Genomic DNA, 15116 nt, shown 5'->3' with positions numbered 1-15116 from the left:
AATTATGCATTCATCATTAATGAAGGCACATGTACGGCATCAGTCTTTTCGATCAAGACGTTGCATAACGACATGGTTCATTTGCATGTCGTATTTCAAGCTGAACATCACCTTAATGGCCCTTCACGCTATATCGAGCGTATCGCGTATCACGACCAACTTCAGGCGCTCGTGCGTGAAAAATATCACTAGTATCAGCGTTTAAACGTGCAACCTGCACCGTTCGTCGATTTCCTTCGCCCGCCCTCTAAATAGTTTAACGGAGGTGTCTCGTTTCTGTTTGTGTGAGCGTGTCATCCTTTCCTCGTTTTACATTAGTCCCACGTACTGGAGAACGGTTTCCAATAATGCATATCCAGTACGCATACATCAAGCCAAGGTCGCATTTCGGTAAGCAATGTTTCTTCGAAGGGAAAGACTCGATTCAGGAGAATATCCTACCGGATCCGGAACTCATGCGAAACTACATCCACATGAGTCATTGCCGCCGTGGTGTACAGATGTCCAAGCAATTTGCTCTTCACGAGGTAAATTATCGTACAATAGAAAAGGGATATTTTTAATCCCTCAGATTTTTGAAAATTAAACAATTAGAATGTAAGTTAATAAGAGTAGAAAACGCAGAAATTAGAGCGCAATTAATCTTTTAAATAATTTTAACATTTAATTATTGTACACAAAGTTCATCAAATGTCATTTCGACTCGATTTGGAATCTTCTTCAGCGAAACGTTATTCTTCAGAAACTAAATTATTGTAGGTTTAAAAGGAATCACGAAGTTTTAGCGAGAAGTTTCAATTCCTTGTTTATAGTATGATTCTTAATTATTAATTATTATTTATCATAACTTTTAATCATTATCATTTAGTCTTTATTCTTATTAATTTTCATATAATTTTCTTTCTAATAAAAAAAATATAAACAAATTATGTAATAAAGAAAATAAAAGCTGATTTATACAAAAATATTAGAACATCGTAGATAAATTTTGAAAAATATCGAAAATTTTGGAGTGTATATTAGAGATTATCAGATTATTAAGATATAAATAGCATCGATTATTCTATTATTATGTTAGCATGAGGTTGCATGCTTCCGAGATGTATCATCAGCAGCTGCATAAATGATTATCCGTAAATTAAGCACCGGCTAAACGCTAATGAGTTTCTATATTCGAGACTTTGTATATCATAGGATTTAAGGGAAAGCTGGGATTATGAAAATAGCTCTGCTGAGTCATCGTCGAACGAACTAATTCTGCAGCGAGTTTAGCGTTTGTGGCATTTAATTTCCAAGAATTAATAAGTGCGTCGGACATGTAAATACGCCGACCGACAGTCTCCCTAATATTTTGTTTACATTTCAGAGGATTAGAGCAATGTCAGTTTAAATTAAATATCGCATGCGATTCTGAAAAATATGCAAAATTTACGTCGGACGAAAATCCGAGTTTTCAATCTGGGAGAGCGCGAAATAAAACTCACGGAAAGTTTTAATTCAAACATAATATTGCTTCACAGTGTATCTCGCATCAGTTTACATTATAAACCATATATTTCTCACAATGAAAAAATTAAATTTAACAAATTTAATTCTATAAAAACACAAAAAATCAATATTTGTGAACATGCTTTTGACGACATGTGCTATAAATGTGCGATACGTTAAAATCCCTCATAAATTGTTTATGTAATCAACTCCGTAACAAATAAAAATTTGCGCATACAGAACAGGTAAACTGCGTTATGCTGAAAATATATATATTGCAGTGTAAAACATAGCGAAAACGGACGATTGCGCGTTTCCTCTTTAAGTGAACCACTTTAACGCCATGACGCGTTTCTCAAGGGTGCTCAAGTGTTAAGTATGGCGGTGTTAGGTTTTAGATGTGCAATAAAAAAACGGTCAGAAATAGAGAAGCGAAACCGTTTATAACTATATTATTGCGCACAGTTTACGTGATCTCTTTTTATTTTTACGTCAGATGCAAACCGATACTAAAGTAATAAAGGAGACCGGAATATTACACTTGGAGGGCGGTTGGCCTAAAGAGATAAACGTGAAGGATGAGGAAGCCGTGTTGAGATTTCGTCGGCGCGTAGTGAAGGACGAGTATTGGGCGCTGAAGATGAAGAACCTCACTGATGTGAGGCACTTTGAAATATATGTTTTTAAATAAAAACACCCTTTAACCCTTTAATTTAAAGCGCATTACATCAAAATTACAATACATTAAAAAATTAATTAATCCTGTAAGACATTAACATTTGCTTTTTCATTTTTTAATATAATTCTTGACTTTTATTTATTATTATTCTATATAAAATCAAGGATTCTATCACAGTTTTAAAGACACAGGTAAAAACTGATAATCTAAGATGATTTAAAAAATGTGTGTAAAATCTTGTTTGTAATTTTAATTAGGTAAATACGTTTATTTTCAAGATTACTTTCAAAAAGCATGCTACTAGTACTATTGCATCATTCTATTCTTGTTTTACGTTTAACGAACAGAAAAGAATAATAAATACAAATGAATGATACCAGTGCTGATAGCGTGTGTACTAAACGCACCCAAAGAACTTCTAATGTAAAAAGCTCAATATAAGAGGACTAATTTATTAAGAAGATCAATTTATTAACTTATTCGCTTAGCCTGTGGAACGCTGTATACTGCAGAATAACGTCATTAACATTTATGAGCAGTTCTTTGACGATATAGAACCGACTGCGCTCGTTCTTCCTCTTGATGTAAGGTATGTTTTTGTTAGTAAGTACTCTATAATATATTAAACTATAGAAAATTGTGGTCCATCGGAGAAAAGGAAAACAAACTTGTCTTTCTGATTTTTTTCTACTTATAATAGTAAAATAACATTAGCCAAACAGCGAATTCGTGACGAAAAAAAAAACAGTACAATAATACTATGCATCAAAATATCATTGTCTAGGAATTGGAACACCTCCGCTTCTTGATGGCACATTCCAGTATTTTATAAGGATCACTGATTTTTGTCGCTATAAAAAGGCAGTAGTAATTTTCACAATTTTAGACGATTCAGTTATAACAGAAGAAAGGATTAAAATGTGTCTCCATTTTCAATTTACATTTTTAAGCTGATGAGGATACTAATCTTTTTCCAATTGTTCATTTCCTTATTTCAAGTTTCAAGTAGGTATATAAAATCTAAAAAGTACGTCAGATTACTTGTTTTTTTCTAACCGACTGGCATACATTAAACTGTAAATCCTGCTATCCCGATATCCGAGGAATATTCAAAGTCTCGCTTCAACGTGCCCGACGCAAGCTTCCACGGACGAGTTAAATCTCTCTCCGCAAATCGCGGTCACGTACGGAATTATCATACGACGCATATCTTCGTCGGGAACTGATGCTACTCGTGCAATACGTTCTTGTACAGACATAAAGGATAGGTCTCATAAATCCGGAGACAAATTCTGATTCGTATTAAAGCGCAAAGAAATATCAATAACCAAATGTACGACGAAATCTCTCCGATTAATATATTTATAATTTTTTGAAAATAAAATTTATCTGCAAATTTTTTTTTCGTTTCACTGTACCGTTGTATATTTCGTATGACATCCGGTAACTTATTTATAAGACGAGAAATCCATAAATCGATGCGACATCTCGCTAGACGACGATACTGTCATTGAGAAGCTCGCGGGGAAATTCTCTTATCTCATCGGATTTTCATCTCTCAATGCTTGTTTAACACAAGTTGCAATTTTTCCCTGTTCTTCTTCCTCGCGCATCGAAACACGTGTTGCGTCTGTCGGATGCTTCACACGATTCTTGCGCGAATTGATCCGCTTTTCTTCTATATGTACACACCGTAAGCTTCTAAATATCGCCGTCGTCGATATTGATATTCGAATTTACTGTTATTAATGGTACTTCTATCGTTATGAAAAAAATTTGAAAACTTTTGAAGAAAAACGACGACAATAACGTAATTAAAGAACATAAATTAAAAAACTTTGTACAAAATAAAAGTTAAAAAATTGTTCCCCTCTTTAGAATTAGAAAACAACCACAAAAGAAACAAAAAGAAATAAAAATTCAAATCCAAAATTACGTTTTAACAACTTGCACAATAAAATAGAAATAGTCCTTTAAAATCTTGTTTTATTTTTGCATTCTATCTGTTCGATATTTTGACAATGACAATATTGTGTTTTTATATCTGATAAATTTTCAAAATAAAGCGAACCACTTTGGTTGCGACAGGACAAGCTCTTATTACGTCGTTTCAAACGGTTAATGGTATTCCTAACGTGTTTCCTAACAAAGAATCTATACGACTGTCGTTACAATTAATCGCTTCCCGAAGAGTATTACCAAGCGAACGAAACAAAAAGAACGACGTCTGCAATGTGTAAAAGCAACGGCGTTATCGCGTCGTCGAGCGGATGATTTACGCGCCCGGGGATAGAAAAAAGACAAAAGGAGGAAAACGAATTTCCACGAGTGCGATTTTGCACGGATTTTTATGGGAGCTTTAATTCTCTTTTTTCCAGAGTCTCAAACATGTATGCCGATCCAGAACCTATCGTAAGACCAATCAATCATCTGTCGTGGTCGGGTGCACAGAATCGATTGGCTGCTGCTTACTCTTTCATGGAGTTCGAGAGGAAACTGTCTAATGTGAATCCTTCCTCTTACATATGGGACATCGGTATAAAATTTTTATGCTACCGCACAACAACACGTATTTTATCACTATCAGAAAATGCATGTATTTTTCGTGATATTCTACAAAGAAAATTTATTTAAAAATCTAATTTATTTTTTAGAGACAATAATGTTTGTATTATTGTCCAACATATGAAAAGATAACGTATGATGAAAATTGAATCACAAATTCAGCTTTAGAATTCAAAAGAAGCATTGTTTATTATTATTTCAATATGTACATTAATCTTAAAATTAAACTGTCAAATACATGTGTTTGTATTTCACGCGAGATATACTTTGTCCAATGTTTCTGAATTTTATTGAATTCTCTTGTACTAATACAATATTCCGCGCGCAGAATTTTTTTAGAATGTCGAATCTGACACGCTTTACAACGTATCAGAAGCATGTTTCATCATGTCGTCGTCAAACGCGTCCTGTCACACGCTTGTTCTGGTTCCGGTCGCGGAAATCGATTGGTCGTTTCAAAATCCTTCATAATATTTGAAATGCGTCTCACTGACATGAATCTTTATATCTACACCAGACGACCGTACGCATGCGTGTTGTTTATGCGGAGTGTTTGTTATTGACAGAAACATATCACATGACAAAAACAACCACCTATAAAGCCGAATGTATTTGCAGTAACATGATTTCCTCGAGTAGAATATCTATAATATGGCAAAAAGTAAAATATTTTTTATAGCTAGTAGTACAAGTCTCAAATAAAAATTTTGCAAAAAAGTAAAAAACAGTAGAAAATAAAATTATTAATAATTATAGAAGATAGTAATAGAAATATTTTCGAGAGTTTCATACTAAAAGCATTAATTATTTTATAACACCATATTTCAAAAGAATTAAGGTTTATCGTTATACTGAAAGTATTAAAATATTGAAAAAATATTTTCATTTGTTTACCAATTTTTAATTAGAAATTTCATCGATTAAAAAAAAAAGCAAGTAAAATGTTTTTTTTTTTAGATAGATTTTGAAAGAGAATTCTTTAATAGGCGAAATGGATTGATTTAATTATTTATTCATTTAACAGCTAAAACATTAAACAAAAGTTTTTAAAATAGGCAAAATGTAATTCTGTATCATCCAAATATGCAGAAAACCCAAACAGCCCGGTGATATGCTTGAGATCATCATCACCGTTATTAATCGTTGAGTTTAACCCACGCGATCCATCGATGCTGATTAGCGGACTGATGTCTGGCCAAGTGTGCAACTGGGACATCAGAATTGGGAATAGGCCAGTGCAAATGTCCCATCGTCAGTTCAGCCACAGGTATCTATCTATCTGCGAATGGGAAGTTCCTCGGGACTTGCACCTATCCGCCGAGATTATTGGCCAGAACTTGGACGTGCTTGACTTTGATGTATGGCCTGTGGAATTGCAAATATCCTCCGAGAGAAACGTTGTAAAGCCGTGCAAACGGTAGTTTCTGATACCTGGATTAATGTAGTTCTTGGTAGATATAACATTTATCGATGAGAATGTGTTAACACGATTAGAAACACGTGAACACTTCGCATAAAATGTAAACCAAAAGCTTATGTAATTTTATTTGAGTTTATGTAATTACAGTTTAGCATCACCGGAGATTATTATGTGTGTGTATTCTCAAATAATTTTTACATTTTTTTACTTTCGCTTCAAATGGTATCAATTATCAGATATACTTTATTATTAAATGAATAATTATAACTTCCCCAATAATTTTGCATCACTCAATCGCAACCGTCGGAAAATATTATGATACTACTAATTGTTTTCAATACTTAACTCCATTTCTTGCTATGAAAGGAGGAGGAATGAAAAAAATAAGTATTAAATAGCGAAATATTACAATTTTACTTAAGCTGCGACTGTATTGACTCTTGTAAAATTTTATCTCTGCGTTAACGTTCACAACACATCAATTAAACGGTGCAGACTCCGTGAAGGAACAATTTGTTTGTATGATGACTCACAGCCGATGAGAATTACAGACTGTTACAATTCATACGTTTCGTAAACGCGGTCGCAACTTCTGCCATTGTCGTAGCAAAATGTTTCCAAAGAGCCTGCCATTTCGATGCCAAATTGTAATCTCCGTCACTACCATTTCTTCTCCCGTTCTTACCGACGACGCGCAAAAGAAATCCGGCGAACCAGACGTTCTGGATTCAATCCAAGACCAATAAGGAGTTCTTCTCGGCATCCACCGACGGTGCGATTAAGTGGTGGGATATCAGGCAGATGAGGCAACCGACCGAGGAGCTAGTGATGGATTTGAATGATCCATCCCGAGCGGATATCCTTAGTGCGATCGGCGTCACGAAGCTGCAGTACGATCCGAGCGTAGGATATAAATTCTTGGCGGGTATGGAGAATGGCATGGTGATCAACATAAGACGGAAAGTCGTGAAACCGGTCGAGAAATTGGCAATGAGATTCAACTGTCACGTCGGTCCTGTCATCGCTATTGATCGAAACCCCTTTTTTAACAAAAATTTCCTTACCGTAGGCGATTGGACCGTTAAGATCTGGTCGGATGATGTCAGAGAGGATTGCTTGATCGCCATTCGGTAAGATTCCTTAAGTTTAATCAACGTAAACATATCGATCTTGCGAATTAAAGCTACAAACACGTCTAACTTGAAATTATTTGAGTTAAGTATAATGTATTACGTAATGTGCAAAAGTTCTTACAGTATTTGAAGGGCAATTTTCAAGTATACTAATGTCATTGCCTATGTATGCAGTGCCATATAATAATTTTTATAATAAACAATGGCTAAGCTGTAAAATAAGAGGAACTTATTATTGATATATCATTTGTGAAAAAAATTTTGCCAAGTAAGCGTCGAAATAAATTACAAACCAGACATTGTTTGCTTTTTAAATTTAAATAGATCAATTAGATCTCAAGAGTCTAATTAAATCTAATTGAAGCTCTTTGCTTTTTAGATCAAATTTAAAAAGCAAACTAATGCTTATGTAATGTAAATTATTAACTTCTATGCTCATTTCCCACTTTTGTTTATTATAAGAATTATTAAAAATGGAATTGTATACATAGACATTGGTTACATTCAGCAAATAAAACAGCTTTGCAAGTATTGTAAAATTTTGTAATATAATTAGTCTTGGCCTTAATTTCTCACTGAATTTAAATGTATAAGCGAATCGTGTTAAAGAATTTTACAACAGTTGCAAAGCTGCTTTTTATGTTGAACACAGCCATTAGAAACATACTTGAAAATTGCCCCATAAATAAACCGCAAGAACTTTATTATATATATCTAATAATATTCCTCCTTTTCATTGTAACATAAATTTACTATGTATATTAGGATTACATAGACGCTCCAGTGCGTTCTATTATCACTATTGTGCCGTGTATATCTGACTGCAAATTAGTCAGCACACAAAAAGTAGAATAGAGTTATGAATACACTTAGCGCGAAACAAAGCAAAGCAGCTAGCTATTCACGTAAACAGAATGATACATGTATGCATCTTGCAATTTCGACTAATGTTTTGTTTATCAGCGTTGAAGCTTTCTATTGTTTGACATTCTTGTCGGCATAGTTTCTAAGTTAACGTTGTCATCATATCGTAGAATATACGCGGCTCGGTAAAGATCAAGTAGATGAAATTCTGTACGCACAGTGAACAGAATGCTGATTTACGCGGAGGTTGTTGGAGCAAATCCAGGTACTCAGTGTTCTTCACCATAAATGCGACGGGTCTGTTAGAGATATACGACATTCTGAACGGTGTGAATTCACCGGTGACCACGTTTCGTGTCTGCAACGACAGTCTCACGGCCATCGCGCCTCATGAGAATGGTCAACTCTTAGCAGTCGGTAGTCATGATGGAAATATATATCTAGTGGAATGTTCCGACGGACACATTATTAATACTAAAACTGACAAGGCAAACCTTATTACTGTGAGTATTGAAATGTACTATCAGTTAAAAAGGGCAACAATTAAGTAGCTATATATGTCTTGTAAGGAAATCTTCTAAACTGTCCTTGTTCCTTATCTGTGTTATGGGTTTTAGATATAAGTAAAGAAAATATTAAATTTTTTATCTACTTTTCTTTAGATTTAGAAGAATTCAAAACAACTTGAAAATAACGGATTTTTTTATTTAAAAAAAATGTAAATACACCATTACCAAAAACAAAATTCAATAAAATTTTGTATAAAACATTATTTCATACTTTTGAGGATATTCGCTGAAAATAAAAAAATCTGTTATTTAATTTCGAAGTGTTTAATCTCTAAATCTTGAGATAAACAATTTAAAAAATATGAGTTTAATAATTTTTTATGCTCTAATAACATATCTAAAGCTCATCAAAAAGGACAATTCCGATGGTTTCCTTGTTAGAAAATTGACAATTCAAATGGAATTTAAATTTCCACATCACTCTGAAGTACAAACGTATTTTGCTAATAGTTTGTATTGTGTAACTAATGTAACAATCTTGGACTTTAACTGATTGTTACCCTTTTTTAGTACATTTTGAGTTCATATATTCCAACTTTGATCTTACATCACTTCATACTTTATGTTGATCGAAAGCGAAAAGCAATGTATTTTTTATTGCAGTATCTCGAGAGATGTAGTCGCTTTAAGAAAAGCATCGATGCACGATTGAAAGAAATACGCGCGATGAAAGCTAACGAAGATTTCGTAACGGACCACTCGGCGTTTATATCAAAGAAGAAAGGAAACAATTGGGAAAAAAATAAGGCGCTAGTTAAAGAAAAAGGCGACAATCTGAAGAAAAAATCTCGAATAAAAAAATTGGAACAAATAAAGGACGACACGTTCTTCAAAGAATTGGCGGATTCAGAAACAGCATTTTTTCAAACAGTAAAGAAGGTAAAAAAAATTTAAGTAGCCGAGAAGAAGAAAAGGTGCACTTACCACTGGTATAAAATTTTCTTTTGTGCTATTCAGAACGCGCATTTTCGCGTATCTTGAAACATTAATGATCGTTACTACTTACTTTCATTTATGATGGTAGAAGAATAACGTTAGGTTTTCTACTTTAATATTAAATAATAATTACTACAACATATGCAACACTAAAACATAAATTTAATTAATTTACTATCTATCTAATTTAGATAAAAAATAGAGTTCCTTAATCTCAAAATGCTATCCATACGTAAATTTTACATACAAGTAAACGAGGTTATTGAACGTTAAGCTATACCTTTAGTTATAGGAAATTCAATCTGTCATACTAAGAACTAAGACAAACGGAGACAGGTTTAAAAAAAAGTTCTGTTCGTTATATACATACACACACACACACACACACATATATATATATATCACTTATCTGATGTTCAATATTATAACAAAGAGGAAATGATAAGTGATTTCAATTTTTAAGCAGTTTTATGTTATTATGTTTTATTTAAATATATAAAATTTGTTTATATATTCCATACTATTTCAAAATAAAATTTGATAGTGTGCTTATTCTTTCTTTCCTTTTAAGTTAATAATTAGGCTATTTGTGTTAATAAGGTTATTTATAAAAATTTAGATTATAAGTATTTTGTTATTAAAAATATAAACAAAAACTTATGTTACATTAATTAAGTAGTCCATATCGTTAAAAATTTCATAAAATTTAATATACTTTTAAGTTACATAATTTAAACTTAATTTCATAACATTATATTTAATGTATTTATAACTGAAAAATAATTACTATAATTTAATTTTCAGTCAATTTAAATCAATTTATTAGTTTAATTTTGTACATAATCACGAGCTTCATTTACATGTAAAGGAAGGAATTTTTAACAGCGTATTTCTTTATGCATAAAATTGACATATCAATACTGTATCATTCAACAATGATAGCATTTTAGAGTTAAAAGATAATAATAAACTTAATTTCATAATATTACATCAAGTATATCTATAGTTTATGCCATATAAATTCTTACGAGAAGTTTGCGATTATAATGTTTTTCAGGAATTTGCGAATTATCCGAGTCTGGATCCCGAAACCGAACAGATGATCAGTCTTATGCAAGAAACACTGCGCGAGAAAAAAATTCTGTATGAGCCAGCGAAGGTAGAGGAGAAAATAAACAAAAATGTCGACTTAAATATAAAGCAAAAGCCACTTAAATATAAAAAAAGGAAAAAAGAGCTAAAAGAGCTAAAGGATAAGAGCGCCATATCCCTAACGAGATCCTTGATAGAAGAGATAGAAGTTGACAAAGAAAAAGAAGAGGCGGTTACAAAAATAGAAGCGCCATTCATAAAACCAAAAAAGATTGTGAAGAAACGCTGGAAACAGATTTTAACCAAAGTCTGTGCCATTGAAGTTTGCAAGCCGGAAATCTGTTGCGCAGACCTGGAAGGTAAATTTCCGTTTCCAACGACAGCGTAAACGTCGTTACCATCGGGTCGGTAAGGTGATCTATTTTTTCACTTTCCATGCGTCGCGTCGCTTGGGACGTCGTGGATGGACAAGATAACGAGATCTTCTCTTAAAGCTTGGCGAGATCCGATAATACCGAGCTTCCTTGGCTGCACGGCTTTATTTGAGCCTGCAATAGCGGCAGTATTATGTAATTTTCTTTCATATTTGAGCAGCGACAACGTGGTATAAGAAATATCGCGGCGGACAGATTGATAGCGCCACGAAGTGGAAAAACGCGAGAAAAGCAGATAATTTCGTAAAAACGTTTCAGTGGGAAACCGTGATCAAAGCGCCACGTCAGCTGGAAACATTGATAAACGTTCATTGTTCCGATTTGTTCATCTTCTCACCTGTCTCCCATCAATATTATGTTTCGTTGATCCGGCATATAGGAGATATCTTCATGCTGCAATACAATCGGACAGCTTAATTAAGAACGTCTCGGTCGTGACTGTGGTCGGTTTTAAAGCACGCCGTATGCGTTTACTCCAACTGCGCCCAGTTAGATTAATGCGTTCCACTCGAGGTTCTTGAGTGCTGTTTCTCTTTGGCTGTTTAGTTTAGATGCGCCAGCGTAATTCGAGATGGTGAAACTGAGACAGTGAGTTTTCAACACCGTTTCTTAATGAAGGACATAGAACAAACGTCCGCGCGTGAATTTATCCAATGAGAATTGATTAACTGTCTCATTTCGTTGGCTTTATTCGTTGGCAAGTTCGAAAGAAAGCGTGAAAGATGAAATTAAGAAATTGAGCTTTGACAATTTTTCCTCTCAATTTCTCTTCAATTTCTTTTCTATGCGAGAACCGCTGACAGAAAGATTTTATCAAACAACACTTCATGTACATCTGTCATATTCTTGCGGCACTATAATTCATTTCTTAAACCAAATATGCGCACGCTGCACAATCGCGGGAGCTTGCGCCATTAAACTATCATTTGTTATGTACCATCAAAGATGCATTATGATTCTGTCGTTTCGCCAGCAACTATGACGTGCAATATCTCGCTGACTGCTTCAGTAGAAATGTTTTTTCACTATTCCTAAAATACTCCGCTATTGAATATCAATATTCATTAGTGAAATGTGTCATTGAATGCATATCATTCCTTTATTTCAAACGTGACATAATTCAAAAAATTGAATTTCTCAGAAAATGGGAAATTACTTTTTAACTTGATAGGAAAATATTGATTAATCGAATAATATCACCAAAAAAAAATATGTTATTAATTCTATGATAAAATAAATGCCATTTTTGTCATTGTCATTTTACAATTCATATTTCCTCGGAAAAAAAACCACTCTTTTTGAGTTGTAACGTTTTGACGATTTTTTAAAAGTTAATTAACTTTCGATAATTAATAGAGTAATATTTCACTAATTTATAATAATTTGAAACGTTTTTTTAAGCTGTGTTTTGAAGAAACGACACGTTAATTTTGAATACATTTTATCAATATTTTTGATAATGACAATATGACTTAAGATTAATATAATATATATTTAACTTGTTTATATAGTGTATATTTCCAAATTAATATTTTCAACTCTGAATCTCATTGGATTTTAAATTAAAGATTCGTTTCTAAAAATTTCGAAATTTTCGTTTCTAATTGTTTCTCCAAAAAAAACAAAAAATATTAAAAACAAAAAATATTTTCAATGCAGACAATGGTAACATAATATGAGAGCAGTATAATGTTTCACATAAAAACATGTTTCGACTGTAACTGTTGAAGCGTTATTGCGAGAGTTTCTATAGGAAGGATCTAAGGGGTAAGTTTAGATTGGATATTAAATAAATGCGAAATAAGGGTAGCATCAACAGCAGCGATAGAACAAAATTGGGCAGGATGAAATCACCCTAGCGTTAGATTAGAGCAGTAAAGCGAATACCATTCGTCGTCTTCCCACCGGGCATTTTAGACACGTCGAGGGTGCATTGAAGTGTCCACAATATAATTGGTCTCAGGGGGAATATCGGCACTATGACGTTTCATCTGATGGAAGAAATACAATGTGCCGTTGCTTTAACTGCAATTCTTATTTGAGAAAATAAAATAATTTAATATAAAATAATTTCAGAATTATTCATAATTTTTTAAAAATGTTAATTTTTTTCAAAATCTTCATAATTATTGTATAGTAGTATATACCATTATATTACAATTCTAGCGAAGCGAAAACTATTTTTAATAATTTTGAAAATTGAACATGATAACTAATATTAGTTAACTTTATGAACAATTTGATTTTCATAATAAAATAACTAGATTAATCTATAAAATAATCAAAATAAAATTATTATAGATATCAATATCGTCATTTTTATTCAACGTTCGATTTGTATATTTTAGAAAAGTGGATGACCGAATTACAGACTCAACTTGCTTCGGAGGAGGAGAAATCTTCGTGGATTATCACCCAACGACGTAAGTTATTCGAGCAAAAGTTGCCGAAGCATTCGTCAATCGAGAAGAGAAGAATACTTTCGGAGGTGGACGAATCGCTGGCGAACGTACTCGCGGACGAAGTTGAGGAAGCCAGAAGGGAAATGCGTGCTTGGCAGGAAAGAATCGCGTTGGGCAAACGTGATTCCTGGCGGCCACGAACGATCGAGGTTATACATGAGAAACCAGAAGGAAAAAAGAGGGAAGTCGGGAACGGCGACGTCGAGTCGCCTGTGCGAAATGTGGAGGAGGAAAGAACGGATGCAGCTTTTCGGCAGCTCGCAGAAACGAGCTCGAAATGGAAGTCCGCGATCGGAGACAAGACTTTGCAAGTGCGCGGAAAAAGAAAGGCGATGAAACTCGACTCGCATCTCGAAAAGTGTGCTCAAGAAGAAGAAACGCACCCAACGTTATTCGCAAGTACTGATGAATCAACGGAAACGATAACAACGAAATCGATGAAACGCAGTAGGGGCAGCAATCAATAATTTAATTCATTCGTGACATTTTGATGAGTAAGACAAAATTTATTGAAAACAATATTGAAAATTTTTACTGCGAGAACGGAGCTGAAATGCGACCCGGAAAAATTAGCAGTTGAAAAATTTCAGAGCGTAACAGAAATCCGATTAATTAATTAATTAATTCAATACGACAACACAATTTTAATTTTAATTATTTCACAATGCGAGAACTGTACTGGTAAACTGATTGCCGAGCTCTAATAAACAGGTACGTGTCTTGAAATTTCAGAAAAATTCAGAAAATTGCATTCAAAGTATACTTGCGAAGCAATAACTCAGTTTAAGTGTTTCCCGAGATATCTCGAAAGCTTGAGTAAGAGAAATTACGAAGTTGTCCATTTTGTCGTGGCTGTATGGAAAGACGGAGCATGATCCAAGAAGTTCATGAAAAAGAAGTTGGTAGAGGGTACTTCATATTTGAATAGAATCGCAAGACTTTCAACGTAGTGCTTCGCATAGAGAGAAACGGATCAAATAGAACGGAGTGATGCAAGGAATACTCACGTATATATATATATATATATATATATATATATATATATATATATATGCGAACGAAAAAGCGAGAAATTGAAAATTTAACTGGGAACTGGAAGTTTTAAAAATAAAATAAAAAAGTGCAACTAAAAAAGTCGAGCGCTTCGTAATGACGCGCTAATGATTCTACATCATCACAAACGATGAATATTATACGAGAGACTTTCCACCTCCGGTAGAAATTTTGTTCGAACGATTCTGTAGAACTGAAGTGGTAGCAACGAGGCTCAGAGAGGCTGAAACTTAAGATGGTAAATTGCCGAAATTACCGTGAGGATCAAAGGGGTCATTAAAGTTTCCGCCCGATTAATCGATCGCGCGGCACATCTCGAAGGATGAAAGCGCAGGTGTGCAGGATAGAGGTATTATATCGAAATTATGGTTGTGCAATTCTTCGAAGACTTCGAGATGAATCTCGCTGAATTGGAAATAAG

At 33.7% G+C, this 15116-nt stretch overlaps 2 protein-coding genes across 6 annotated transcripts in view; one reads left to right on the top strand and one right to left on the bottom strand.

The window, feature by feature from the left end:
• The window catches only part of LOC105149511 (furin-like protease 1), a 255160-nt gene that overhangs the window by 48600 nt on the left and 191444 nt on the right, over positions 1-15116 (bottom strand). The gene's annotated exons all lie outside the window — the stretch shown is intronic.
• Positions 342-14633, top strand: LOC105149509 (dynein intermediate chain 3, ciliary). Its single transcript, XM_011061960.2, has 10 exons — positions 342-527; positions 1985-2146; positions 2656-2756; positions 4546-4703; positions 5822-5999; positions 6854-7282; positions 8370-8652; positions 9322-9597; positions 10712-11105; positions 13529-14633. The coding sequence occupies exons 1-10, from the start codon at positions 348-350 to the stop codon at positions 14107-14109; spliced, it is 2742 nt and encodes a 913-aa protein (XP_011060262.2). The 5' UTR covers positions 342-347; the 3' UTR covers positions 14110-14633.

Source organism: Acromyrmex echinatior, chromosome 13 (genome assembly GCF_024713525.1).
Source record: "Acromyrmex echinatior isolate Ae372 chromosome 13, ASM2471352v2, whole genome shotgun sequence".
NCBI classification, from domain to species: domain Eukaryota; kingdom Metazoa; phylum Arthropoda; class Insecta; order Hymenoptera; family Formicidae; genus Acromyrmex; species Acromyrmex echinatior.
The sequence above is the reverse complement of the archived record's forward strand: the minus strand, read 5'-3'. Positions and strand labels throughout refer to the sequence as shown.

Bases quoted from the DNA above. Each gene is read 5' to 3' on its own strand.
- LOC105149509 (XM_011061960.2), top strand. From the start codon at position 348: ATGCATATCCAGTACGCATACATCAAGCCAAGGTCGCATTTCGGTAAG. The intron at 2,147-2,655 runs GTGAGGCACTTT...TTATTCGCTTAG, and splicing joins AGATGAAGAACCTCACTGAT to CCTGTGGAACGCTGTATACT. The intron at 8,653-9,321 runs GTGAGTATTGAA...TTTTTATTGCAG, and splicing joins ACAAGGCAAACCTTATTACT to TATCTCGAGAGATGTAGTCG.